The sequence below is a fragment of the Talpa europaea genome (genome assembly GCF_964194135.1).
Source record: "Talpa europaea genome assembly, chromosome: 3".
Classification (NCBI taxonomy): domain Eukaryota; kingdom Metazoa; phylum Chordata; class Mammalia; order Eulipotyphla; family Talpidae; genus Talpa; species Talpa europaea.
The window spans coordinates 50,930,188-50,957,955 of NC_140069.1; the positions used below are offsets into that span (position 1 = coordinate 50,930,188).

General features: G+C 35.6%; 1 protein-coding gene across 1 annotated transcript in view; it reads right to left on the reverse strand.

Moving 5' to 3' along the window:
• Positions 1-27,768, reverse strand: part of PREX2 (phosphatidylinositol-3,4,5-trisphosphate dependent Rac exchange factor 2) — a gene marked incomplete at its 5' end in the record, with an annotated part of 262,693 nt that overhangs the window by 103,856 nt on the left and 131,069 nt on the right. Inside the window, 6 exons of the mRNA XM_084229429.1 lie at positions 1,132-1,354; positions 9,477-9,638; positions 11,664-11,848; positions 14,049-14,166; positions 17,631-17,767; positions 23,163-23,248. Of these exons, the coding sequence (XP_084085555.1) occupies positions 1,132-1,354; positions 9,477-9,638; positions 11,664-11,848; positions 14,049-14,166; positions 17,631-17,767; positions 23,163-23,248 (911 nt within the window). The remainder of the gene's footprint in view (positions 1-1,131; positions 1,355-9,476; positions 9,639-11,663; positions 11,849-14,048; positions 14,167-17,630; positions 17,768-23,162; positions 23,249-27,768) is intronic.

Below are 27,768 nucleotides of genomic sequence, written 5' to 3' on the forward strand. Positions count from 1 at the left end.
TAATAATCCAGTGCAATTCATTTCAGAGTTCTAAGCTTACATAAAATTCCAACCCAATGTTGAATTTAAATTCAGGAATTAAAGTCTTTGAGGAAGCCACTAAAAAGTTACTACAAAGAATAAATGAGTACAGTAATGTAGCAGGCTACTAAGTCAATATACAAAAATCTGTCGTGTTTCTGTATACAATGGACCTGAAGAAAAAGTAATTAAGAAAACTATGGAATTTACAATTATATAAAAAAGAATAAAATAAAATACCTAAGAATAAACTTAACAAAGGAGGTGAAAGTAATGCACACTAAAAACTATTAATACATTGTTCAAAGAAATAGAAGACATAAAAAACAGAATCCCAGCTCATGAACTAGGAACATTATTAACAATGTTAAAATGGTCATCCTACTAAAGCACTACACAGAGTCAGTGCAATCCCTATCAAAATTCTAGTGGCATTTTTCACAAAAGTAGAATAAACAATAGAACAAACATTACAAACCAAATTTGCATGGAACCAGAAAAGACCCTGAATAGACAAAGCAATACTTAGAAAAAAGAACAAAAATGAATTAATATGCTAAAACTGGACAAAGACTGCAATAAGATGCTTGAACATGAAGCCAAATCTTACCAAGCGGGAAAGGAAAAGGAAAAGAGAATTGAGAAGATGCAGGAATAATTTAATCTCATACAGAGCTTTCATTAGCAATTATAATTGTTAAATTTTTAAAAATAAAGCTTCTGGGAGTTTTGATTAAAAGCTAAGAACACAGTTGGGGTCCATGTCCTAAGATGCTGATACAGAATGACATTATGCATCCCTTGCAGCTGCTCCTCCTATACATTTCTCATAGTGATAGAGCCTTTGCAGATTAGTGATTTTCACAGCAAAATGAGCTGTGCTTATCACACAACTATGGAAGGCAAAAACATTCTTAGAGGAAAAATTGCAAAAGTACTAAACTCCATTTTCATCTATAAACACTTTGGCAAACTATCCAAATGATTATAGTGTAGAAGTCGTTTTTTAATTGACGTTCAGAGTTGCTATCAGATTTCAAGGATACAGGAATAGGTATGATTGCATAAATTACTTTCCATGATATGATAAAGTTTAAAAAGCCATCTTACCTTGCTCAGAAGATTTATTTTCTTTATCATGAGAATTATGCTTCCTACTATCCAACTGAACACCAAATGCACTCCCCAGGGAGGTTGATGTTTTGGGATAAGAAACTTCCATCACATTGACATGGCAGTTGGTTGGACAGAAATCACTGCTGTGCAGTGGGGAGATTTTAGATTTAGCTTGTTTAAATGTGGGCCAGGCTCTATTCTTTAGCACACGAGAAAACTGTAAATTAAAGAAGAAATAAAAGCAGTTGAACTCAGAGATAAGTCAAACATTTCACCTCCCTTATTCATAGCAAAAATCAAAAGAAAATTAAATCATGCCAACTGGAAGGAGTGAAATAAATTACAAGTTGTTAGAAATTAAATTACTTTAAAACCCACACATTCTTAATAAAGCAAAGCAACAGAGATGGCAAACGTCTATGATTTCTTTGAAATTCTGATTGCAAGTTAAGGGCTAGAAGGAATTAAATAAAATGACCAGTACCACTTACTAGCACTCAAATCCACAGGCTCCTAGCAGCTGAGAGAGTAATTGGTGTCCTGGGACACCAAAATAGGAATTCAATCTTTATAAAGTGTAGCAAGGTGGCACGATAGGGTAGCTGTCAGATGAGGGTAGAAGAAGATGGTATTACTCCAAACAATGTCAGAACTGGTTGACCCAGAATGGCAGAAGAGAACAGGCAGAACCAACTGCACTTTGCACTCCTCTTGCTAATCAACACTGAGCACTTGAGTCAGGATCAGCCCAAACACTGGTGTGGAACCTGCTTTCAAGCCGCTGAGAATTTTCACAATTTCCGATGCATCCACTCTAACTCTGAAAACTTTGTCATGGGTTTCCTTTAAAATCTAACTAATCCTTGTATTGGTCTATACTGCTGCCCAAAGTCTGACTGTCATCTGGTTCATCAGCTCAAGCTCACTCCACCTTGCTCCTTGTTCTCCTTCTGTCCTTCACTCAGTTCCTCTCATACGCCTGTTGTTCACTCTGCCTTTGTACATAGACTGGTCAGAGTGGAAAGAAAGTGCTTCTTCCCTCATTGTCAAACTTACTCCCATGTGTTTTCAAGTAATGGGCTCATCAAGAGGCCTTTTCTGCCACATGAAAGGGTTGGAGAGAGAAAAAGGAACCACATAGGATAATGTTCATGAGTCATCAACAAGAAAAGACAAATAAATAATTATTTTAAATACATATGTAAGTGTGTTAGTGTGAAAAAACAACTGCTGAAGAGTGGAACAAGGTCAATCACAACAATGCTATAAGACCAGGAATAAATGAGAATATTTAATGAGTGAGCTTTGGCAAAATATAGGTCACTGGTGACCTTAAAAAGCCATTTTAGTTACACAGAGTGGACAGGAGAGTTGAGGAGAATAAAAGGTGAAACAGGTATAGGCAAGAAGGAGGTAGAGGTAACTCTTCCCAGAAGAGAAATCAAAGAAATGTAACAATAGGTGGGGAAGAGTATGAGGTCACAGGAAACAGCAACTTAAAATAAAAAAAAAAAAATAAGTGAATTACAATATATTTATATATTCACAGAAATAAACAATCTTAGAAAGGGAACTTCAGGTTTATAATGCACTAGATGCTAATTCATTATTGAGCATGACAACACATTTAAATCTAATTTTAGCTACTAGTCTGAAAATCAAAAATAATACAGGCAAACAATTATTTTGCAGATAGTCTCTGATTTCAATAAGGTGTGAGATCTCACTGACATGGAGTTACAAAAACTTTATATCAGGGAGAGGTCATAGGGAGATGTTTTACACACGTTTTCTAATCCATGTATCATTATAGAAGTATGTGGCATTAATAACTAAAGGAAGCTTCCTGGCATATTCAAAATAACACTTTGATTCCTTCATGTAATATTTTTATGAAAACAGGAACTATCTCTTGGAAGCTCATTAAATATTTATGTTGAGGAAGTATCTCCAATATTCAAAATAAGCCAAATGATGAACTTATTTTAAAACAGAAAAATGAATCTAGAATAAAAGGTTTCTAGAAGCCTCCCCGGTGGCACAAGGAGTTAAGACACAGCACTGTGAAGCTGTCCACAGCCACTTCAGCACGAGTTTGATCCCTGCCCAGGAAGATGACCCACATGGCACAGCAGACCTCTCTTGTCTGGCCCGCTGCTCCACTCAGCAATGTATTTCAGTCAATCCGCCTGTTCTGTTCCCCGTTCTGTCTCTGATGAAATCTCTCACCCCGCATACTTCTGGTCTGTACCCCAGTTCTTGTATGCACAAATAAATCTTTTAAAAAATATAATAAAAGGTTTCTAGATAAAATTTAGGCTAAGAAAGATCCTCCAAACAGTGCATAGTTTTATATCTGAACCGCCCCTGCACACTGCTCCACAAGAATAAATGCTGGCTTAAGTTTCATTCAATCTCCAGTAAGAGCTGAACTTTCCTTATACATGTGCTTAAAAACATCTGTGGCCTGTACCACTAGCCAGGAAGTCTATTATGATTGCAACAGCCAGACTATAGAAACTGTAGAAATCAACTCATTTCTATTTTTAAAACCTAAAACTTTTATTAGAGTCAAAATAGAGGAAAGCCAGCCTCTTTGAAATTTCAGTTTCTATGGATACATTTTATTTTACAGAGAGAGGGGTGTTTGAAGCCTTCATCCAAAAGACAAATATGCTGTTAATAATAGTTTAGAAGTAAATATGTGCAAATTAAAAATATAAATTCACAAATGCTATAGTTTCTGTTGACTTTCACTGATACATAAATAGAGATAGCCTTCTATGACCTTTTAAAGCTATTATCTCAGAAATTTAATTCTTGTTCCAAAAGAGAAGATACTTAAAATAGTTTTTTGCTAACTTTGTTGCTCTATCTAAAGAGAATCCAATTATTCTAAATACGTCCATGGTCAAGAAGAGACATAGGAAAGAAACAGCTTTTGAAGCACTTAGGTCCTAAATGACTAACTATGAAGTTTCTCTTTATTTCTATATTAAAAATAAAAGTGAGATAATTTTCCATAGGACTGATATCTAGTCTACTGATTGCCAGCTATGTGACCTTAAGTCATTCTTAATCTTCCTGAGAAAGAAGCAGGATAATAAGTATTCAGTACATATGCTATTTACGCTTCAAACAATAATAATGTACCAATATTTTATCACCTAAAATCAATGCATTAAAAGTTCTGCAGTTACTCCTGAGTCAGTGAAAGATACTTCCTATCAAGAAATTTTGGGGAAATCCCTAACATTTTAGTGGAAACATTATACCAATTCTTCTAATCACCCTGAAAACACACACACCTCAAACTATATTTTTGTTAGAATCCAAGGAATGAAACTTTCTTCATCTGCTATAATCAATTTCTCATAAATCTGCATAAATTTTAAATTCTACACAAAACATGAACTAGTCCCTTTCTCTCTATCTCCTATGCTTCTACTTGAGTCCAAATCACCATTAAGTTACATGTCCACAGGTAGAAAAGACAGCTTACTAACACCTCCATGAGGATCCCAGGAAGCTTTTAAAGGAGAGACGGACAAGTAAAGAAACAATAACCAATTTTAGATTATAAGGGAGAAAGCTCAGACTCCACTACTGTCCCCATCTGGTGCCTTTGGGCAAGTTACTTGACTACCCTGAGGTTTGGTCACTTTACCAATGTATATATCCTATCACTGTGTAGGTAAGAGAATACAATATATGAAAATGTAAAATATCTCATGCAATGCTGTGTACCTGGTAGTCAACTGCCACAAACCGGTGTGTGCTACCTGACTATCATACAGACCACGAGTGAGGGGTCAGCATGTTCAGTCATGCCTGGGGGCAGCTCCTAGTAGGTGAAATAGTCAATATTATTATCACTTACTTCATGTATTGACATTTCTAGTTTGTAAATGTTGGATGAAAGATGCCTTCTGACTTAAGTTTCTATTGTCTACACAAGAAGCATATATTCAGTACTCCTTCCTGCCCCATTCCACAACATTTTGCTTTCATGAAATTGAGTTCTTGACCTATGCTATTGATTTTCATTAGCATTAAAAATATCTGCCATGAGGATGTGGAGAAAAAGGAACTCTTGTCCACTGCTGGTGGGAATGCAAAATGGTCCGACTACTATTGAAAGCTCTATGGAAGATCCTCAACCAATAGAAATGGAGCTACCATATGACCCAGCAATTCCACTCTAGGAATATACCCAAAGGACACAAAAACATTAATTGGAAAGGAAACCTGCACTTCCATGTTTGTTGCAGCACTATTTACAGCAGCTAAGATATGAAACAACCTAAATGCCCAAAACCAGATGACTGGATCAAGAATACACAGTGGAATTCAGTGTGGAATGCACAGTGGAATTCATTGCTATTCAGCAATCAAAAAGATAAAACTCTATCACAGCACTATTTACAATAGATAAGCTATGGAAACAACTCAAATGCCCAAAAATAGATGACTGGATCAAGATGATGTGGTATATATACACAACAGAATACACACACACACACACACACACACACACACACTGGAATATTACTCAGCAATCAAAAAAGAGAAACTCATGCAATTTGTAGCAACATGGATGGAGCTGGAAGGGATCATGCTCAATGAAATAAGCCAGAAAGAAAAAGAAAAATAGCAGATGGTCTCACTCACAGCAGGAATTTAGAAAACCTACATAAGGGATCAGGAAAAAAGACTAATTATAATAAAGTAAAAATCAAAATCAACAAGTAACTATAAACCAGAGACAAAACAATGGTGGTGGGAATTGTACGGGACTATAACCAAGATGAAAATGCATACATTGTACAAAAATGAAAAATGATGTAAAAAATATACAAAATTAAAAAACCAAAAATCAAACTTGCACAAAAATTGAAAAAAAAGAGTCAGTTTGGTGCTGGAGTTTATGCTCATAAATAAAATATATTCTGCCTCTCAGACAAACAAGTTTGATGGAAAAAAAAGATAAACTCATGGCATTTGAAGCAACATGGATGGAGCTAGAAGATATTATGTGCAGTTAAATAAGTCAGAAGGAAAAAGAAAATTATCGGATGGTTTCACTTATAGGAGGAACATAGGGAAACCAAACAAGGGATCAGGAAAAAAAAGACAAAACTAGCAGTCCAACTGTAAATCGGAGACATTCAGCAGGGGAGGAGGAGCAGAAGGGATCAAAACAGGGGAGGGAAGAGCACAAGAGACTATGGTGATGGTGCACAGGTGAATTGGTGGTGGTATTTTATGGGGGTTACACCGATAGGAGAAATCAAACTTATACAAAAATGAACAATGATGTAAATACACACACACACACACATACCATATGAAACAAATTGCTGCTACTTATCCAGACATGTTTATGGGCACTGTCCTGACATTTCTTGATGTCACCAGTTTGAGAGTTTTCTTATAGTACTCTACCAAAAAAAGCTATACTTTCCTTAAGAAACAAAAATATCACAGGGGTACTGATAAATACATAATAGATTGTTTTCCTTTTATTCTGGTCAGTACGCATAAGGTCAAATATAGTATTCCACCTTAGCAACTAAATAAAGTCTTAAAATCTACTTACCAATAACCTTTAACCCCTGGGGGGATGGTCTATACCATTTATTCTAATACCTGTTTACCTATAAACTAATCTGCTAATTTTCATTATAATTTTCATTTCATAATTTTCTGCTAATTATCCATTCTCTCTTTTTCCTTTCAGTAAGGGAATTCTCTGGGTTTTATTCACATGATGCCCAGTTTGAGACTACATTCCCATGTCTCTTTCAATAAATGACTAATGGGACATGAACTGCAGTGATGTGTTCAACTTCCAGATCATGTCCTCAAAAGGAAGCTCCTTACCCTCCTTTTCTTTTTTCCCCTTCTGAGGTGCTATAACTTAGACATGGTGATGATGCCCTATTCCACTAAACTCCTGTCCAGTTGGACTTTTATGTAAGTGAGAAATAATATTTCTATCTTATTTAAGCCTATGTTACCTTGTCCTTCGTAAAACAGTCAATTCAATACCCTAACAATCAGCCCTGATCCTATGCTTTATTTCTATAGTTAACTTTTTCCATGTATATTTCTTCCATCATTTCCACCGTTTTTGTTGTGTAAATGACTAGAGAGAAGAAGATAGGATGAAAATCCAACAGAATGACACACACAGTGACAAGACTGACAACCAGAAACAAACAGCTCTATCTCTGAAGTAGGATGACTCTCTGCTTCAAAATGTGTTCAAATGGGGAACACTAATTTGCATTTGTTTATAGGTTTTAAATTTTACTTCAAAGCACTGTCACATCTTATAAAGAAAAGACAAGTAAAAAGAGAATCTTCAGTGCTTCCAGTTCAACAAGACACATTCATAGCATCTTTCTGAACTCATATAGTTGAGCTAAGCAACCACGGAAGGAAGATGAGTTGATGTGACAGGTAAGGAGCGATCCTGAATATCATTTTCCTATATGTGAAGGTATTTATAAAAATTGCAACAGCAATACATATTTAACTTAACAAGTCAAAGACTATTAGAAGTTCCTGAAGCAAAAACTAGCGGTGCCTCTTGCCCTTACCCCACTCTACCTGAGGTAACCAAATACTTGGCACTCATTCATATATTTTCTTACAGACACATCTATACATAACTAGACTTATTTTTTAATTACTATTCAGGAGCATAAAACATACTCAGTTAACTTATAAATACTGAGATAAATAGCATTTTCTAGTATGGTTGTATCAAATGTTAAGCAACAAGTCTCATATTAAGAAAAAATAATTTAATAATCTGGTATTCTACTTTGTAAATAGAAAAAAAATAAACCTGCTGTAGGATATGATTTGGAGATCAACTTCTATTAATTTTACTTCTAAAATATGTCCATAAACCCATTTAATTATCTGTCTCTCATCTTCACCATAATCCAAGTTATCACCTGACTATTATAATAGTTTCTCACTCACCTCCCTTTGCAAATCATTCCTATAGAGGAGCCAGACTGATCTTTCAAAACCTTAATCAGATGCAGTCATCACTATTTAAAAGTTTCCAATTACTTTTATTGGTATAAGAAGAAATTCCAAGCTCCTTCTAAAGTTCCAAAAGGTAGCAGGTTTACCCAGCTCTCCATGACTACTTACTGCCTAAGCCTCCAACCAGGCACTAGTCACTCTTCCCTTGCCATTCAGGCTTTCTTTTTTGCTGTGGGACCTCAACACTAGACGCTCCATCTACCTGGAGGTTGTCCCATTCCAATATAAATGAAATTTTCTACTTGCCATTCAGATACAAGTTTCCTCAAAGAGGCTCTTCCTACCCACCCAGTCAAAAGTTGCCATCCTAGCATTTCCCACCGTATCTCCCAATTTTTATTTCCTCCTAATATTTTTCAATATTTAGTTTTACACCTTTGTAAAGACTTATTTACTCTTTGTTGTCCCCCCATTCTAAAATAAGCAGTATGAGAGAAAAAAATCTCTCATTTATTGTCACAGTCCTGACACCAATAACAGCATTTGGCACATAAAAGCTGTTCAATAAGTATATGTCAAATGAGTGAATCAATCGATTTAGTCTGTATGTCATGTACTGAAACATGACTGATGGTTGGTTCTGATTGATGGTTCTTTCCCTTTTGTTGAGAGAAAAGGGAAAGAATAACTACAGTGTAATTTAAATTTTACTTCAAATTAGGTGATATGGGTTTAAATTTCAACCCCATTTTTTTCAAAGATTTGTTTATTTATGCATACAAGAGCTGGGGTACAGGCCAGAGACACACAGGCCAGAAACACACGGGGGTGAGAGGATTCACCAGAGACAGAGTGGGGAACAGAACAGGCAGGCAGACTGAAATAGACTGCTTATGGGAGCAGCAGGCGAGACAGGAGAGGTCTGCTGTGCCATGTGGGTAGCTCCCTGGCTGGCCAGAGATCAAACTCGTGCTGCAGAGGCTGCAGATTGCTTCACAGTGTGGTGCTTAACCCCCTGCGCCACCAGGGAGGTCCCTCAACCCCATTCTTGACTGATAAGTAATTGAATTCTTTAGGCCTCAGTTATTATATTTGGAAAATGTGGAATAATAGCTTATAGGTATGTAAATATCAAATAAAGATGTAAAATATTAAAATTTGTATAAATGTTATTATTTCAATAAACTAGAATGTAACAAATCTGTAATGAAAATAGCAAGAATTGAATCAAATTTTGAGCAGATGAGGTGGTCGAATGGTTAAGGTGATGAATCAAATCTGACATATAAAAAAATAAATAATAATCACACAATATAGATACAAAGAAACATTACCTTCTTATAACTGGATATTCTCTGACATATATGCTCAATTTTTTCACTGCAAATAGCACTGAATTTACTTTGAAGATCAGTAGGAATCACTTCATTTAAAGAGTTAAGACTGGTACAATTCTGTACAAAATGATCATCACTTTTAGCCAGGGCTTCAAGAATCTGTAGTGGTAAACACAAACCACATATACACACACCAAAACAAGAAAATAAAATAGTTAAAATTAGCCAAATACAGTATTCACAATTACACAACATGGGGTAACTGTCCCCTATGTGCTTCTAAAGCCACCTGGGGTTTCACTCTTCAGTAAAATATTGGCAGTGAAGCAATGGAATTGTGTTCTTGGCTTCTCATGCTTTGCTTTGTGCTGTCTACAAATGCCCCTGAGGGAGGCGAGAGGACTTCAAAGATACCCTGCTGGATAAATAGATACTGGCTGGGGGACAGTGGGAACACATCACCTGTATTATAGTGAGAGATACTCAGAACATTCATTTTTCCAATTTGGTAGTAGAAAAATAAATCTAAGGAAAACCAATACAATAACATTCCTATAAGCTACTAAGAGTCCAGCACAGAGAGGACATTTAACAAATGGTTGCTGAAGATATGAATAAATGGGAGGTTCTCTAAAGTAAAAATCAATGTTACATGACATGAAATATCTTAACTCTATCAGATAAAAGCATCCATATGATGTATTCAATTAGTAAATTCCCTTGACTATTTGAATCAATTGTAAGATGTGTGTGTGTATGTGTGTGTATAAACACTATGGATCATTAAGCATTTTCAGTGAATTAAGAATTAATTGTGTCATATTTAAATTTAGCATTTAGGACTGCTTAAAGAGCAGGAGGGTTGATTATACCCTTACCAGACATTTTTATAGTATGGTGTGAGCAATACAATGTATATATAGATGCTAGGTTTATTTGAGTTCCTTCTCCAACAATTTGTCTTACAGAACAGAGTGTGAGTTCTTTGTTTAATAACTAGACTAGAAATTAGAGCTAATTTTATCATTAGCAGTGTGATCTTGGTTAAATTCCTTAATTTTTTTTACTTCACTTATATGTAAAGTAGAATCATATATGCATAGCAGCTTAAGCAATTGTCATCTATAAAATAATCCATGTAATTTTGCAAATTTGAATTAAGTAGAGAATGAAAGAAAAGAATTACGAGCTCTTTCATGGATCTCTTTAATAATATAATGTATTTGGGAGGGGGTTGCATTTCAAAAAAATAGATTCTCATATTAGATAAACACAGTGGTACAAAGTCATTAGAAAGATAAATTTTTAAAAATTGACTTTCAGAATATAAAAGATATAAAATAATGATTTTTGAAATAGTTCACTTGGATCTCTATTATTTTCTCTCACTAAATTTTTTAAATGTGTTTTATACATGTTAAATCTAACTCAACTATACATATCTGAAAGGAGAATTAAAATGAAGAAATAAAAGCAGTGAAGCTATATCTCATATTTCCTACTTGTAATACCTCAATTCTCACAGGGTGATATAAAAACACATGAAATACTAAGGCCCAGATTTGCAGGTCATCCAGTAGGAATCTGATTGATTTTCCTTGTGCAAGAATCATGAAAAGCAAGTAGAGGTCACCTCTTGCCACATGCTTTATCCATTTGGATGAAGACTTCTTCTCTCCCACCCCTGTGGCTGTAGTCTAAGCACTAAAGATGATGTACTTATCAACTAAGAAGTAATTATATAAGCGTCTGAAGTTCTGTTCATAAACTGATCTCCCAGCTTTGTGAAATTTTATAAAATAAACATGAGACTTGCAGAATTTCAAATATCCTTCGAAGGATTAGATATGTTTAAAAAAGCACCACCTGTCATAAAAACCATCTTGAATATGTCCATGATACTCAATCAACAAAGGTGGTAAACTTACTAGATGCAGCGAAGCCTTTGCCAAGTCAACTAACACTTGGCTGGGCAAGAATCCCATCTAACTTAACACTGTGCTCCCGAAGAGACCAATGAATAGAAGTGTGCACCCACACTGAGTAACTGGAGGAGATAAAAAAAAAAAGGCTGAAAGACCTGACAGCTGCAATGTATGTGATCATTTACAGTTTTTATAGTGGAAGAGATTTCAGTTGCTTTAATTAAAACAAGAAGCCTTGTTTTCCCAGGATTGCTCAGACCTTGGCAGTGAGGCTGAAGAAACCTTTGGGCTCAATCATCTTCTCCACCACATTGCACTTTATCCCAGCTGTGCTGTCATACTCATACACGACTCCGTATTCCAGGTGGACATTATCCACTGTCAGACTCACGTGTTCCTTCTTCCCGTCAATAATGGCCATGGTGTTAAACTTGTCAATTACTTCTGGAATGAAGACAATTTTAATTCAGCAAATTCATGAAGGGTTTGTTAGTCTCTCCAAATAATGCATCACTCCAAGTAATTTTTAAAAAGTTTCTTAAAAGATGACTAAATCCAATGTGCTAAATGATGTAACTATTTTTTAACATTAAAAAAATAACATTAACAAAATCATGTTTGAGTGATCCAAATCACACCACTCTTACATGACTGGTCCTATCTTTGCACATCCATTTTGATCAGTGAACATATATATGCCTATTAGAAATGTTAAACATACAATTTTATAATTATCTCATTTCAAGCATGTATTATATAAATTCAGGATTTCTAAAACTGCCTCAAACACTGGATGAATATTTTTTCAAAGTAGAAAAAATACCAAATATCATTTTAAAAAAGGAGATGCAATAATCACTTTTGCAGCATAGCAGGTTCCTGAGATTTCCCAAACAGCATATTATTGCGATAGTTCATTGAGAAACATGTCATTATTCACTACAACAATATTTCCATCCGGAATGTCTTCCTATTGAACTATGTGACCTCCAGTCAGCTGGTGGAAAAAAATCCTAAAATCTCACATAAGAAACTGGTCAGATTCCTGCTAGTAAATATTAAATAAGGAAACAGACTAGTTTACTGTAAACAACTGAGTCCTAGAATATTAGAAACAGTAAAAATAAAATAAGGAAAAGCAGATTAAGAGTTAACTTAAAATAATGAAGTTTCAGAATAGCTAGAAATCAATTTTCAGAGCATCACAGCAACCCACTCTCACAGTGATATCAATTCTGATGAACAAAATCCAATTCCAAGTGAGTCATAAAGCCTGAGGATAGGGCCTCCCCTGGTGGTGCCGGCGGTTGAGCGCAGCACTGTGAAGCTGTCCGCAGCCTCCGAAGCACCAGTTCGATCCCGGCCGGCCAGTGAGAATCCACACATGGCATGCAGACCTCTCCTGTCTCACCCGCTGCTCTCCTCAGCAGTGTATTTCGTTAGTCTGCCTGTTCTGTTCCCTTCTCTGTCCATGGTAAATCCTCTCACCCTCCGGCACATCTGGCCTGTACCCTGGTTCTTGTGTAAATGAATAAATAAATCTTTAAAAAAAAAAAAAAGCCTGAGGATAAGGTCCTGAGACTTGTCCTGGTTTAAATAAGAGAATCAATGTATTATAAACTTGTTGCTCTAATGAGGTTGAAATATTTCTAACATTGTTTATATTTTGAGCAGATCATACCAAGTTGCTTCCCAGAATGGATCTAATACAACTTTTCCTAATCCCCCGTGATCAGTGGGTGTAGGGAATTCTCCAGCCGTGTACAAATACTTAGAGACAGCCACCAACAGTATGAATGGAAAAATGAGTGGTAGGAAAATGGAAGAGAAGACTCATGACTTTTGTGAAGATGTTTTGAAAGAATAATTCAAGGTATTCATCAAAAGCAAACATAAATGTAATTGCCTCAATACCTTCCCACTTGGCAAAAAAAGAAAAAAAGAAAAAAAAAAAGACGAAACTGAATACAGCAATTTGCTGGTTTGCTACACTGAGAAAACAAACACAAGTCCTTATCAAAAGAATTCTCTTTCCCCTCTCATTTTCACATTATTAGTTTGCCTCTTTCATTCCTGTCAATGTTAAACAGTAAAAGTTATTTGAATCAAGAAAGTATTTTCAAATGAACTATGGACCTTCTAAACAAGACTTCTCAAATTTTAATGTGTATATAGGTCAGATATTATTAAAATGGAAATTTCTGTGCAGTGGATATGGGCTGGGGTGGAGATTTTGCATCTGCGTCTCCCTCTCAAGTGATGACCACACTGCCATCTGAGACTCACACTGACTGGAAGATCTGAACAACACTTAAACTCAAAACAAAGAAACATTATAATCTGGGTTTGAATTCTCATTCTAACACTTACTAGCTTGGGTCAGTCACTTAACCTATAGAGGTCTCAATTACTTCTCCCATAAAATGAGGATGATGATAATCACCTTCTTTATGATTTTCTTTTTTGGTGACTTTACAAGATAATCCATGCAAAATATTCAAGTCTCTAACAAAAATAATGTATTTATTTGGTGATAATGGTTTAAGGAAGTGAACTGAACATATGAAATTGTCGATAATTTCATGGAGACACAGGCACATTGATAAAGAATACTCTAAGTAAATGAGGAAAAAAAGGAACCAACCTTCTACTTTGCACTCGAAAGCATCCCCTGCTTCATCTCCGGGGGGTTTGGAGTTAGACTTTTGAAGGTCATCTTGAGCACTCTCAATGCTGTTATACACCCACTGTATGGAATCTTGCTGGAAATGAGTGGAGGAAAGCAATTAGTACAAAACAAAATAAGCCTATCTGATTACTCTGGTTTAGAAGGAGAGTTGACAATAAACATAGGGGTACAGGTGGTCTTTTGAATCAATGTTTTTTTATCCTTTGGATAGATACCTAATAGTGGAATTGCCAGGTCATATGGTAGTTCCATTTTTAGTAAACTGAGGAACCTCCAGACAGCTTTCCATAGTGGTTGGACCAGTTTGCACTCCCACCAGCAATGTAGGAGAGTTCCACCCACCACATCATCACATCCTCGCCAACATTTGTTGTTGCTTGTTTTTTTTTTTTTTTTGATATGTGCCATTCCTACTGGTGTAAGGTAGTATCTCAATGTGGTTTTAATTTGCATTTCCCTGATTATCAGGGATGTTGAACATTTTTTCATATGCCTATTGGCCATTTGCATTTCCTCTTTGGAGAAATGTCTTTAAAGTTCTGCCCATTTCTTGACTGGACTGTTTATTTTGTTTTTGTTGAGTTGTGTGAGTTCTTTGATATCTTTGTGATCAGTCCCTTATCAGTTGACTGGAGTACAAAGATTTTTTTCCCAATCAGTGGTGTGTCTCTGTTTTGGTTAATGTTTCTTTTGCTGTGCAGAAGCTTTTCAGTTTGATGTAATCCCAGCTGAGGCAATGGTACACGGGTGCATTGGTGAAGGAAACTATGGGGACTACACCTGAGGGGGTGGGGGGAAGCAAGTATTCTTTAAAAATGAACAATGATGTAAAAAAAAAATTAATTAATAAAAAATAATTTAAAGGGCCTCCCGGGTGGCGCAACAGGTTGAGCGCCATGCTGTGAAGCTGTCCACAGCCTCGCAGTGCAGGTTTGATTCCCGGCCAGCCAGGGAGAAACCCACATGGCGTGGCAGATCTCTCCTGCCTTGCCTGCCGCTCCCCTCAGCAGTGCCTGTTCTGCATTTTGCTCTGTCTCTGGTGAATTCTCACACCTTTCTATGCCTCTGATCTGTACCCCAGTTCTTGTATAAATAAATAAAAATCTTCTTTAAAAATAAATAAATAATAATTTTAAAAAAGAGAGTTGACAATTTTATTTATTCTTTCAGTTTAAAATAGTAAAATTTGGAAGAGAAAAAAATCAACATCAGAATCTAATAGAAAGTCATTGGCAATTGAGAAGGGAGTAGGTTCAAAACAAGGGTGGTGGGAATTGTACAGGGACTATAACCAAGATGAAAATACATACATCATGCAAAAATTAAAAATTATGTAAAAATATATAAAATAAACAAAAATTAAAAAATAAGAATGTCATTGGCAATTAAATGGTTGAACAACCTGGTTTTTCTAAAGTGTTTTTCCAAAGATGTTATTAAATAATATTTACTTTCCAATTGTATTACTTAAATATCTCAAATACACTTTAAAAATTGCATTTTAAAATAAATAAATGTTAGATGGACATTCTCCTGATGAACCAATTACTGATAATTGTACATTTAAGTTCTCTATAAGAGACACATGGGTTTGAACATTTTAAATGCTTTTTTTGAATCAAACCAACATGAACATTGGAAAGACATCTTTCATCTTACTTGGTTCCCAAGTGATATAACTAATTTTTAGTCCTTTCATGGCATAAATTAGCCTGTATTTTAATTGGAAAATTAGATCCAATTATTTAGATAAATAAGAGATGAAATAGCTACCAAATTAATGCTTTGACAGTTGCTCACATTAAAATTTATAATTTTTACTACCTAACATGATGCATTAAATTGTACTCTTGAAGTGTGACATATGTATATTATCCATTTTTCCCTTGCATTAACTTTACAGTTGTGTTTAACAGTTATACTACTATATATCATTAAAATGTTTATTAACACAGATCATTAAAATAAATCCTGGGAAGCTATTGTGGCCTCCAATGATCCATATCCATTAGTATCCACACCTATATGTACCTCCTTCCTACACTGACACTAGATGTGGTCATATCTTATTTTTCCAAAAAGATATTAGCAAGCTGTAAGTTGAGAACTGATCATGTACAATATACCCTCCTAAAAGCCAGACATCATACAGAAAGGAAAATCCTTCTACAGATTGGAAAAGGAAGCCATGTAGAATAGCAGTGGAGCATGACCACCCCACATGGAATGAGGGGTCACCAGGAGGCAAACAGAAGGGACAGTAGGCTCCAGCAGAATATAGTGACATCAGTGACCTTTCAGGAACCAACACCCAGTTAACCCAGAGAATCAAGAGACATAATCAATCCTGTTTTGTGCAATAATTTTTGGGATTGTCTGTTCTGTGATAATGGATACCTGCTAGAGCATGTTAACAACTTAGTGATTTTTTTTTCCAGTCTATTTATTGCCTTCCTTTATCAGTCCACTGATTAACACCTCTTTAAGAAGGCAGGCAAGGAAAATAATAAGGAATAAAATTAAATCAATTTGGCAATTTGTTAATATTCCTACAGAAGGCAAAAAGGTTTGATAATTACAGAAATTTCTTTGTGAAAACTCATCTACAAATACAATTCAATAAATATTTATTTCAATTACTATCAACCAGAAAAACCCATGCGCCTCTGTATGAATTCTGATTTGCTAGTTTGACCTTATTAGTAAGCAAACCTGATCAGCTCTTTTAATGAAGGTTCAGTATGTTACAGGATATCACTTTTGGTCTATAAGAAAATAGATTCATCTTTCTGGTTTGCCCAAAAAAACATATTCTCAAATCCAAAAGAGAGTAGCTCACCATTCATAATAGCAAAGAATACAAAGTTTCTCCTTTAAAGTTTCTTTTGCATTTAGTTGATTAATTTGAGAGAATTTTCTCTTATAGTCCAATATTCACTTATACCTCATGAGACAATAAGCTCTGCTTATAAATTAAATCTCTAATTTTACTTTCTATGGCACTTGAAATTTGGATCAGAGGAGCATTCTTAAAATTTGAATAATGGCAAATACAATTTGGTGTTTCCTCTTAAGAGCTAAATCCATTACCTAAATAAATACAACCAAAACTAAAATACAGATTCTATAAACCCCACATTTTTCCTCAGAGAAATCTTGTAATAAATCATGTGATTATTTGTGATTCATTAATGAACACATAGTCATGATAACCATCATAGATTCCAGAGTAATCTCATGTCAAAAAATCAGTTTACACCTTAGGATTTCAAACTGAAAAACAGTTAGCTATCTGAAAATTCATATCACTATGAAAATAAAAATAACCTGGAATGCTTTTTAAACAGGTGATGATACTATAGCATTAAAATACAACTAAGTACAGTCAATTATACTTAATTATTCAGCTAAAATAATCATTATAACATTTACAATTCTGAGTTTAAATGTGAATCTAGAAGTAGAAACCAAAAATATTTCTGGCACTATCCTATATTGCCCTTAGGATGTTCATGAGTTGACGGGAGGGCAATTTACCTTCATGGGTCGCCTGTACTTCCTGCAGGCTGTCACATGTGCGATCACACTGGCATGTGTTTCCTTGCTGACATTGATCCCATTTACTTTGATAATACACTGTCCAGGATGAAGACCAGCTGCAGCAGCCACAGTTCCTTTACATACAAATGAGAAAATTGCCAAAAACTAATATTAGAAATAAGGTTCATTTTTATCACAGGATCTTGCTAGTATGTTCTTGAGAAATTTGGTTCTTATAGCAATGTCCTTTTGAAAATTTTCTGCTTTAACTGGTCATTTGAACTCTGATTAACAGAATATTTTCCCACCTCCTCCCTAAGAATTAGTTTGAAAGGACATTAAAAAGTGACCTTTATAATGCTAATCAGTTATTTTCCCTTTCAAATGTCTAGTCAATCTAATTTTCTAAATATGCATGTATAATGGCAAAGTGAGAATGCCAGAATAATATGCCTTATCTATCTTTCTTTAGTCTCTACATATTTAAATAATATTCCTTAAATTACACATATTGATTCTCAATGATGCACATCTGAAACTTAATACAGTGTTATAATGCACTTTTATTTCAATAAAATAAAAGAATACTCACCTTTTTTGTTTTAAATATCAACAATTGAAAGAAATTCTTAAGGGAAAAGATTGGGTCAATTAGCAACTATGAGTGGACAGGACATGTTAAGAAAAATAAAAGTTCAGGATATATACAAAGGGTCGAGAACCAAAAATTAGTGTAGAAAACAGACTAAATCAGATATCACCTTCTGTCCAGTCATTATTTTGCATAGATACAGATTTAAATATGGAAGTAGCATATCCTAACCAGTGAGGTCAGAACCTTTCACCTTTGTTATTTGGTATCTGAACAAATCAACACTTTCAAAGAACCATTAACAAACTCAATGAATAAAATTAACACAAATGATTGTAAAACTAATAAGTATGTTAGAAGAATCTTCCTTTGTAAGCAATTTCTCCCATGAAGGTATTATCAAACATCTTTAAGAGTATAATGTAGATCTAAAAAGTCAATATATAATTTCTTCTTTTGGTATGTAACTGAGTTTTGGGGGGAAGAGGCGCATTCCCAACAGAGATAAGGGTCTGAAAAAAAGGTATGGAGTCAAGAAATAACTTAGAGGTTTGGGAGCACATAAGCAGTTCTATTGATGTGAGCTTAGAACAGAGATGAGTGAACAATATATGACTGGAGAGTTGAGAAGAATGGGATCATGAGTCCTTATACAATCTGTGTGAGGTCCAAAAGTCTGAACCTTATGTGGCCTCCTCGGTGGCGCAGCGGTTGAACGCTGGGTTGCGAAGCTGCCCGCAGCCTCTGCAGCACCAGTTCGATCCCGGACTGCTGATTGAGGGTCCCGAGTGAGGGTCCCACATGGCGCGCAGACCTCTCCTGCCGCCCGCTGCTCCCCTCAGCAGTGTACTTCGTCACTCTGCCTGTTCTGCTCTCCACTCTGGCTCTGGTGAATTCTCTCACCCTCCTGCGCTTCTGACTGTACCCAGTGCTTGTATAAATAAATAAATAAACAAACAATCAAATAAGTAAATAAATCTTTAAAAAAAAAAAGTCTGACTCTTATGGAGGTGGAAAGCCACTGAAGAATTTTAAGCAGAGATGTGACAAGATCAACTTCTTTCTGGTGGCTGAATCATTGAAGTTTAAGTCTGAAGTCTAAATCACCAGAGACCATTACAATTTTCTAGATTGGAACTAAGGGTGCATTAGTTAGAAGGGGCAGAATGAGATCAAATACTTGATATTTGGTAGCGGAGTTTATGCAAAGGCTAGAGTACTCTTGTGCCTTTGAACTCAGAGGCTGAGTAGAGTAGTCATTTCAATAAACAGAGCAAAGAAGGTCAAACAACTTCAGAAAATAGATGAAAAGTTCAATTTGGGACAATACAGAATTTGAAGATGCCAAAAAGGCTGTTAGGTAGAGATGTTTAACAACTAAAAACAGGTTGTAGAACTCAGGAAAGATCTATGATGGAGACAGAAATTGAGAAATCCTCAGCAAAGTGCAACAATAAGATTGCTTATAGAAAAAAAAAAAAGATTGCTTATAGAGAGCAAGACGGCAAGGAGATGAAAGGGTGCCAATAATTTACAGGTCAACAGGTAAGGAGAGCTGGCAGAGGAGAGACGGGGGTGGGGGGGAAATCTGAAAAGTGCCATCTCAGAAATCAGGAGGTAAACATTTTAAGCAAATGAGAGTAGGTTTAAACAAGTCATGCTCACTGAAATAAGCCAAAAAGAAAAAGAAAAGTACTGGATGGTCTCACTCATAGCAGGAATCTAGAATACTTAAATAAGGGACCAGGAAAATGAATAACTATAAGAAAGTGAAAATCAAAATCAACAAAAACTATGAACCAGAGACACTTTTTGGGGGGTGGGGGACGGGAGGGGAGGGATTGGGGTCAGAATGGGGGGATTGCAATTGTATGGGGAATATAAAAATAAAATTTATTAATTAAAAAAATAAATAAAAAAAATAAACAAGTGGCACCAAAAACTCAATTAAGACAAGCATTATTGGGCCTCCCTGGTGGCGCAAGGGGTTAAGTCTCAGCACTATGAAGCTATCAGCAACCACTACAGCACAAGTTCAATTCCCAGCCAGGGAGCTACCCACATGGCACAGCAGACCTCCCCTGTCTTGCCCACTGCTCCCTCAGCAGTGTATTTCAGTCAATCCACCTGTTCTGTTCTCCACTCTGTCTCTAGTGAATCCTCTCACCCCCTGCACCTCTAGCCTACACCCCAGCTCTTATATGCATAAATAAATAAATCTTTTTTAAAAAGACAACCATTATAAATCCATTATATTTTCAGTGAAATCCATGATAACACTTCTAAGGCAGATTTTGCAGATAGGGGTGTGAATTGGAATAAGATGGATATAATATTGGGCTAAAACTCAAATAAAAAGGGGGAGGCAAAAATACAGACAAGCATTTAGGGAAGTTTGGTCATGACAAAAATAAAAGTTATTAGAGCATTATTCTAAAACTAAGCTTCTCAATTTTTGACATGGATCTGGGGATATCATTAAAATGTAGATTCTGGCTCAATATTTCCTGTGGGGGGGGGAGGGGGCAGAGATTCTGCATTTGTATCCAGCTCCCAGTTGATAACAATGCTGTAGGTCCCTGGGATACAGTCTAATAGCAAATATCTACAGGAGAGAACAAAAAAGAGGGATTTTTGTGTTTGCTGTTCTAGTTGAAGATGGTTTTGTTTATTTCATTGGGAATGAACTAAGCATGTTTATAGCCAAACTATAAAAATTTTGGAACAGTGTTTGATACTTGGCAATTCAATATCAAAAGAGATGACAGAAGAGACAGAAGTCTGGATAGGATCCCGAACATTTGTGGATTAACTTGAAAGGAAGAAAAAAAGGAGATGGGAAGAAAGTTGGGAAGGGTGAAAAATTAGTGATAACGATACAGTCAGAAATGTATGCACAAAAGGGTATGGAACATTTAAGTCTTCATGATTAGTAGCCTGAATTTTTCTGTGACTTAGGAAAAAAAAGTTGATCTTGGAAGATCGGAGGGGAGTTGGTCAGAGACACATCAAAAGATTGCTGCAGGAATATATAATAATTCCATAGCCATGGATGTTTTCTCCAGCTACTCAGAAGAAGTAACAAAGAAGGTGGGTTAAGCTAATCCAAGGCTGAAACCAGGTACCCCGCCTGCATCTGACAGATTAGTGTGAGGGGAGGGGACCCTATGGATGCTGGCAAGAGGGACTGAAGTGACCCACTACTTGAGGAAGCAAGTAGAGACTTGAGGGGTATCTGTGACCTTGGAAAAGAAAGGGAAAGGATTCAAAGACTGGAAGTTCCAACTGAGTTGAAAGACTGCATAGAAACACAAGTTGAGAGAGACCAAAACAAGAAATTATAATCAGAACTTGGCATATTAAAAATTTAGATTCCAAAGCTGAAATTTCAGTTACTAATTTAACTCTAGTGTGTGGCCATGAGAAAAGCTAATGAAGAAAATAAGTTTTTTTGTGTAAAAAAAATACAATGCAAAAAGAACCTAGAGAATAATATCTTTTCATTAGTATCCACGTGAAAGGGAAAGCACAAGATCATCTCTATCTTTGCAAAAGCATAGTAACCCAGACACAGGCTCATCTAATTTCAAAAATTAGTTCCAAATCCTATTCTTGAAATGACATATTTGGGAGAGAGGGACAAGAAGATTCACTCAGGTTTTCAGTTATTTTACATACTCATAATATGGTTTACTTTTTGGTGCTTAGGGAAAATAAAAAAGCATTTGATGCATCAATATTTCATTTCAGTTTCCTAATCTTCAATGAATTATTACTACAGTTTTAAATGCCCATCAAACTATATTTTTAAAGCCTGCATGAAAAGACAAATTTTTAGAGTAAGATTAATTTTGTTATATATACAATGATGAAAGTAATTTTATAATCGAATACAGGCTTGACTAGTATGTACTTGTTAAATTTTCTTCTCATCCTTTCAAAAGATTCCTGCCTAATGACTGGCTGATCATTTTAAGATGCCTTATATTTTACATGTCTTAGCAATGAAAAGCAATGCCTCTCTTTTTTTTTTTCTTAATTCCTTTTTTTAAAAGATTTATTTATTTATTTATACAACCACGGGGTACAGTCAGAAGCACGGGAGGGTGAGAGAATACACCAGAGCCCGAGCAGGGAGCAGAACAGGCAGACTGACAAAATAACACTTCTGAGAGGAGCAGCGGGCGGCAGGAGAGGTCTGTCACGCCATGTGGGACCCTCGCAGGCAGCAGGGGTTGAACCAGTGCTGCAGAGGCTGTGGGCAGCTTCGCAGCCCAGCACTCAATCACTGCGCCACCAGGGGAGACCCAGCAATGTCTCTCTTATTAGACATATATGTCTCTTATTGTATAAACTCATGGCCTCTTAGGCTTACTGTAGCACTTCTTATTCTAGAAGTTCTTTACTGTGTTTGTTTAGTCATGTGGAATTTAATAGTTATTCCCTTAAATCATTACTAGTATCAATATAGAAATTAAAAACCATAACAAGAGATGTCAGTGGATGATTTGCCTATCAAACAGAATAATTCATAAAAACAAGCTTTTAGTCACTCAGATGCTGGGTATGTAGAGGTAATTGAAGTTACAGTTTATCAAGCTCACAGAACATTTTTAAAGCTGATTACTCACATCTTTGCATTATTCACAAAAAATATAACTTTGCCATCACAGAAAAATACAGTGACAACCTTGAAAACATTACATCCTTTGACCAAGTTCAAGCATGCAGAAAAGTGGGACTGGGAAGAATCATTCACTTACAAAACTGTTAATAGTGATAAATATGCCTTACAACTTTAAAGGTTTTAAAAATATATATTGTTTTAGGAATGTACTGAGAAAATCCAGAACAACCTGGTTACGGACATTTTAAACATTCCTATTCAGAAAGGAAGACCCTGGAGAGCTGTTTACCATGAAGGATTAATTCCTTACCTCTCCCCACTGCATGCACAACTGATGGGCCATATCCTCGGATCTGGAACCCAAGTCCCTCGGCTGAATCTGGGATTTTCACTGTCCTACAATAACAAGAAAATAAGGTAAGATGGATTGAAAAATGCCACGCTTTGTTAGAACAATCGTTGTGCACCCTTTTATTCTTTCTTTCTACAAATTCACATTGAACATCTACCATACGAAAGACACTAGGCTAGAAACACTTGTAGGTGAAGGGCACATAGCAGTCTCCCAAAACAGAGTTCCTACATTAAACCTAGTCATTACACAGTAAATCCTGAGTCAGGAACAGGCTCCAGGGACAAACAAACTTAGCTGTGAATCCTGTTCATTGCAGGGCACATAGCAGTCTCCCAAAACAGAGTTGCTACATTAAACCTAGTCATTACACAGTATATCCTGAGTCAGGAACAGGCTCCAGGGACAAACAAACCTAGCTGTGAATCCTGTTCGTTGCTTCAAAGTCAGATAACTTGGATGAATTGCTTAACTTCTCTGAGCCTGAGTTTGACACAAAGATAATGATGTTAAAACTTACTATGCAAGGTGTCACTGGAGATTAAAAGATATCTTTCATAAACTGCCCTGCATCATATGAACTATGTAGGCTCTTAATAAAATGGAATCCTTACTGCTTAGTTTACTGTTACACAGACAGCATTGTACTGTGGAATTTCTATGTAACAATCAGTATAAAAGAAACACAGTTCATATATGTCCATGTGTTGGGGACTTCATTAAAGGACAAAAAAGACTAGTTAAAGAACAAATCTGTCAAACACTACATCAAAATAATTAAGAATATGATTAGTTTATTCATGCTGTGAAATTAATACATCATAAGACAAATCCATATAAGAAAAGAAATATTTCCAGTGAATCCACTTTGGAACGAAGATGAAGGGATGCAGAGGATGAGCAAGTGATAATGGTGAACCAGTGAGAGATGTCCAATTTGGCACTAACAGATGAGCTACTCCACAGAGGCAAGTCAGAAATTAGATAGCAACAATGAAGAGCAGAGAACAGGAGATAAGAAGGAACATCATCATAATAAAAATGAGTATTATAAGTTACAGGAAAGAGCAAAGACACATTAATACAATGCAATAAATTTTGATGGATAGCCTTTGATGCCCAAGCAACTACAGTGTTTTCTAAAAGGTAAATTAATCATGAAAAAAATGTCAGGAGGGGCCTCCCTGCTGGCGCAAGGGGTTAAGACACAACCTATGAAGCTAGCCACAGCCTCTGCAGCATGAGTTGGATCCCCGGCCAGGGAGCTACACACATGGAGCAGCAGACCTCTCCTGATTTGCCCGCTGCTCCCCTCAGCAGTGTATTTCAGCCGATCTGCCTGTTTTGTTTCCCACTCTGTCTCTAGTGAATCCTCTCACCCTCACACCTGTGACCTGTACCCCAGTTCTTGTATACATAAATAAATAAATCTTTTAAAAAAAGAAATAAATGTCAGCAGCACTTCAAGAGCACGTTAGAGACTAAAGTTAGGTAAAACAACACTTATTTTCAGTGTATGGAATCACTGTTAGAGCAATTTGAGCAACACTCTGCCTACAAAACTTGAGAAAACTACATAATTAATTTAGAATGGAAAATATACCCTAAGAGTATGATGCCTCTGTTCTTTTTAGTCAGAACCACTTTGGCTGTTCAAACTCTTCTGTGATCCATATAAATGTCAGTAAAGTTTATTCTATGTCTTTGAAGAATGCCACTGAAACTCTGATAGGGATTGCCTTGAATCTGTCTATTACTTTGATAAGGAGGCCATTTTAGCAATGTTTATTCTTTAATTCATGTGCAGGTAATATCTTTCCATTTATTTGTCTCTTCTATTTTTTTCAACAATGTTTTAAAGTTTTCACCACACACGTATTTCATCTCCTCTGTTAAATTTATTCCTAGGTATTTAGTTCTTTTTGATATGACTATAATTGAGATTGTTTTCTTCATTTCTTACTCTTCTAGTTCATTTTGTGTATAGAGGACAATAGACACTGAAAAAATCCCATCATCTGTTATCATCATGGAAATACAAATGTAACAACAGTGAGATACCACCTCACACCCTTGAGAATGGTCTATATCAAAGAGATAAGAAATAGTAAACGTGTTGGTGAGGATGTGGAGATAAAAAGACTTCAGACACTGATGATAAGAAAGCAAACTGTAAATTGGTCCATCTCCTATGGAAAACAATGTGGAAGTTTCTCAGAATATTTAAAATAGACCTACCATTCAATTCTATCTGAAAAATACAAAAAATACTAATTCAAAAGGATATATGCACTTCTGTGTTCATTGTAGCACTATTTAAAATAGCCAAATTATGGAAACAACCTAAGTGCCCAATGACAGATGGCTGGATAAAGAGGTGGTAAATGGAATACCACTCAGCCATAAGAAAGATGAAATCTTGCTGTCTGCCACATGGAAATGGCAGGTATATATTAAGTGAAATAAGTCAGGAGAAAGATAATTACCTGATGATTTCACTCAGATGTGAAATATAAACAAAACAAGGGAACATATGCAACTAAACCAAAAAAAACCCTGGAAACGTGACTGCAGAATTGAGAATACCAGAAAAATTAGAAGGGTGTAGGGAGTAAAATGGTGAGGGGGACCAATGGATATGTTGGAATATTATTGATGGTTTCATGGTGGGCATGATGTGGTAACATACATATGAAGAGGTGTGAAGTTATGGCTTTAAATCATATAGTGTTGTAAATCAACGTTACCACCATAAAAACACAATTTATGTGCACACACACCACACACACGTGCACATCTGCCCCACACACGCGTGCACGCACACGCACGCACACACACACACACACATCCCTCTTAGGCAGATATTCAATTATAGAAATGCAAATTACCTGTTCTGAAGAAATTTGAAGGTATTACTACAAATTACATTACACATTACAAAGTGTTCTGCATAGTAGTAGGAAAGAGGTTACAGAATTAATTTATCCTTTATCTTTAATTAGTCTTAGTGCAAAGCTATATACTACTTTTAAGTAGCGCCTTGTTATTAGAGTCTGTCAAAGATGAATTGAAAGTGAAAGATAACCAAAGAAAAGAAAAGGAAATAAATACATTTTCTGGTGAACATGAAACAAAACTAGAGGTGGCACATGCATCTATGTATTATAAATGAGAGTTCACTTCTGTTGAAAGAACTTAAATGAATGGTTGGTTTTGAATTGTGAAGAACTCACAGTGGACTTCAACTCTTTCTGAGCAAGGACTTTCTGTCTTAATAGTGCTACAGATGGTTGACCCTACTCTAATCTTTAAGATTATTAACATATTTCTTAACAAAATCTTTACAAAGATTCTGGTCATAATGTTGGTAATCTCTCCCAAAAATCATCACTAGAAAACATACATATCCCATTTGGGAACACTGTATTTCACCTCTTAAAGGAAGAATTAAATTTATACAAGAAGTCCATTCCATAATCATTGGATCAGTCTTTGCAGAGTTAAGTCAGGAGGCAAGGGAACACAGGGGGAGCCTTTCAGTTTACTTTATGATTGCTTTAGAATACTAAACCCTTATTTCTCTCCAGTCTGTCCTCTTCCTTTTATATATCCATCTGAAAGTATTCAGATGTAGGTAATTGGTTGTCCTTGTCCTTAGGTAAGTTTGGAAGGAAGGGCGAATAAGAGATCATAATTAGATTTGACAGAAGACGTTGTTATGGTTATTTGCTGCCATCCAACCCAAAGTCTTCTAAATTAGTAACTTTTATGAGTTACACTCTTTAAGAGTGTAAACCATCAGTAGATGCTTAGGTATCTACCTTAAAGATGTAACCCTGTTGTGAAGAGACTTGGAGAAGTTAGCCCATTGCACTGCACTTGACTCTTAAGATAGTGTACCTAATAACTGTTGTGTGTATGCTAGTATATTTGTGTGTTATGTATGTATACATTCATAAAATTAGGCATGGAAGAATATCATACTATATTCACTGAGAATATTTTCTTAAGCAGTTAAAATTTTTGTTCTTTAAGTAGTGCCCTTCGTTTATCTTAAAAATAATGAAGTGGCTTATTGCTACTGATAAATAGGGAAATTTTAAATCTCAATTTTGATATAATCTTAGTATAGTAAAACATTATACTAAGTACTTTATATGTATTATCTCAATTAATTAATTGGTTAAACAAATAATGGTAGACCTGATAAGGGAACACTAAACTTACTGCCACTGAAAATAGAAAAGGCACTATCTTCTAATATATTCATAATAAACTGTTAATTTAAAAAGAAAGACAAATCACAAAGCATGATTCTATTTTGTAAATATATGATCATACATAGGTCATGTTACTTATGGATTATATGATTATAAGAAAAATGCTTTCTTAAAAAAAATTCTGTTCTCCAAATTTTCTATAATATACATGAATCTCTTTCTAATCCTAGATAGACACATGGATAGACAATTTTTCTAAGAGACACATTTTTTAAAGGAATTAACACAAGCATGGAAATATATGTGACCCAGTCTTGGTTCCACCTCCTATGAGCACTTAATTA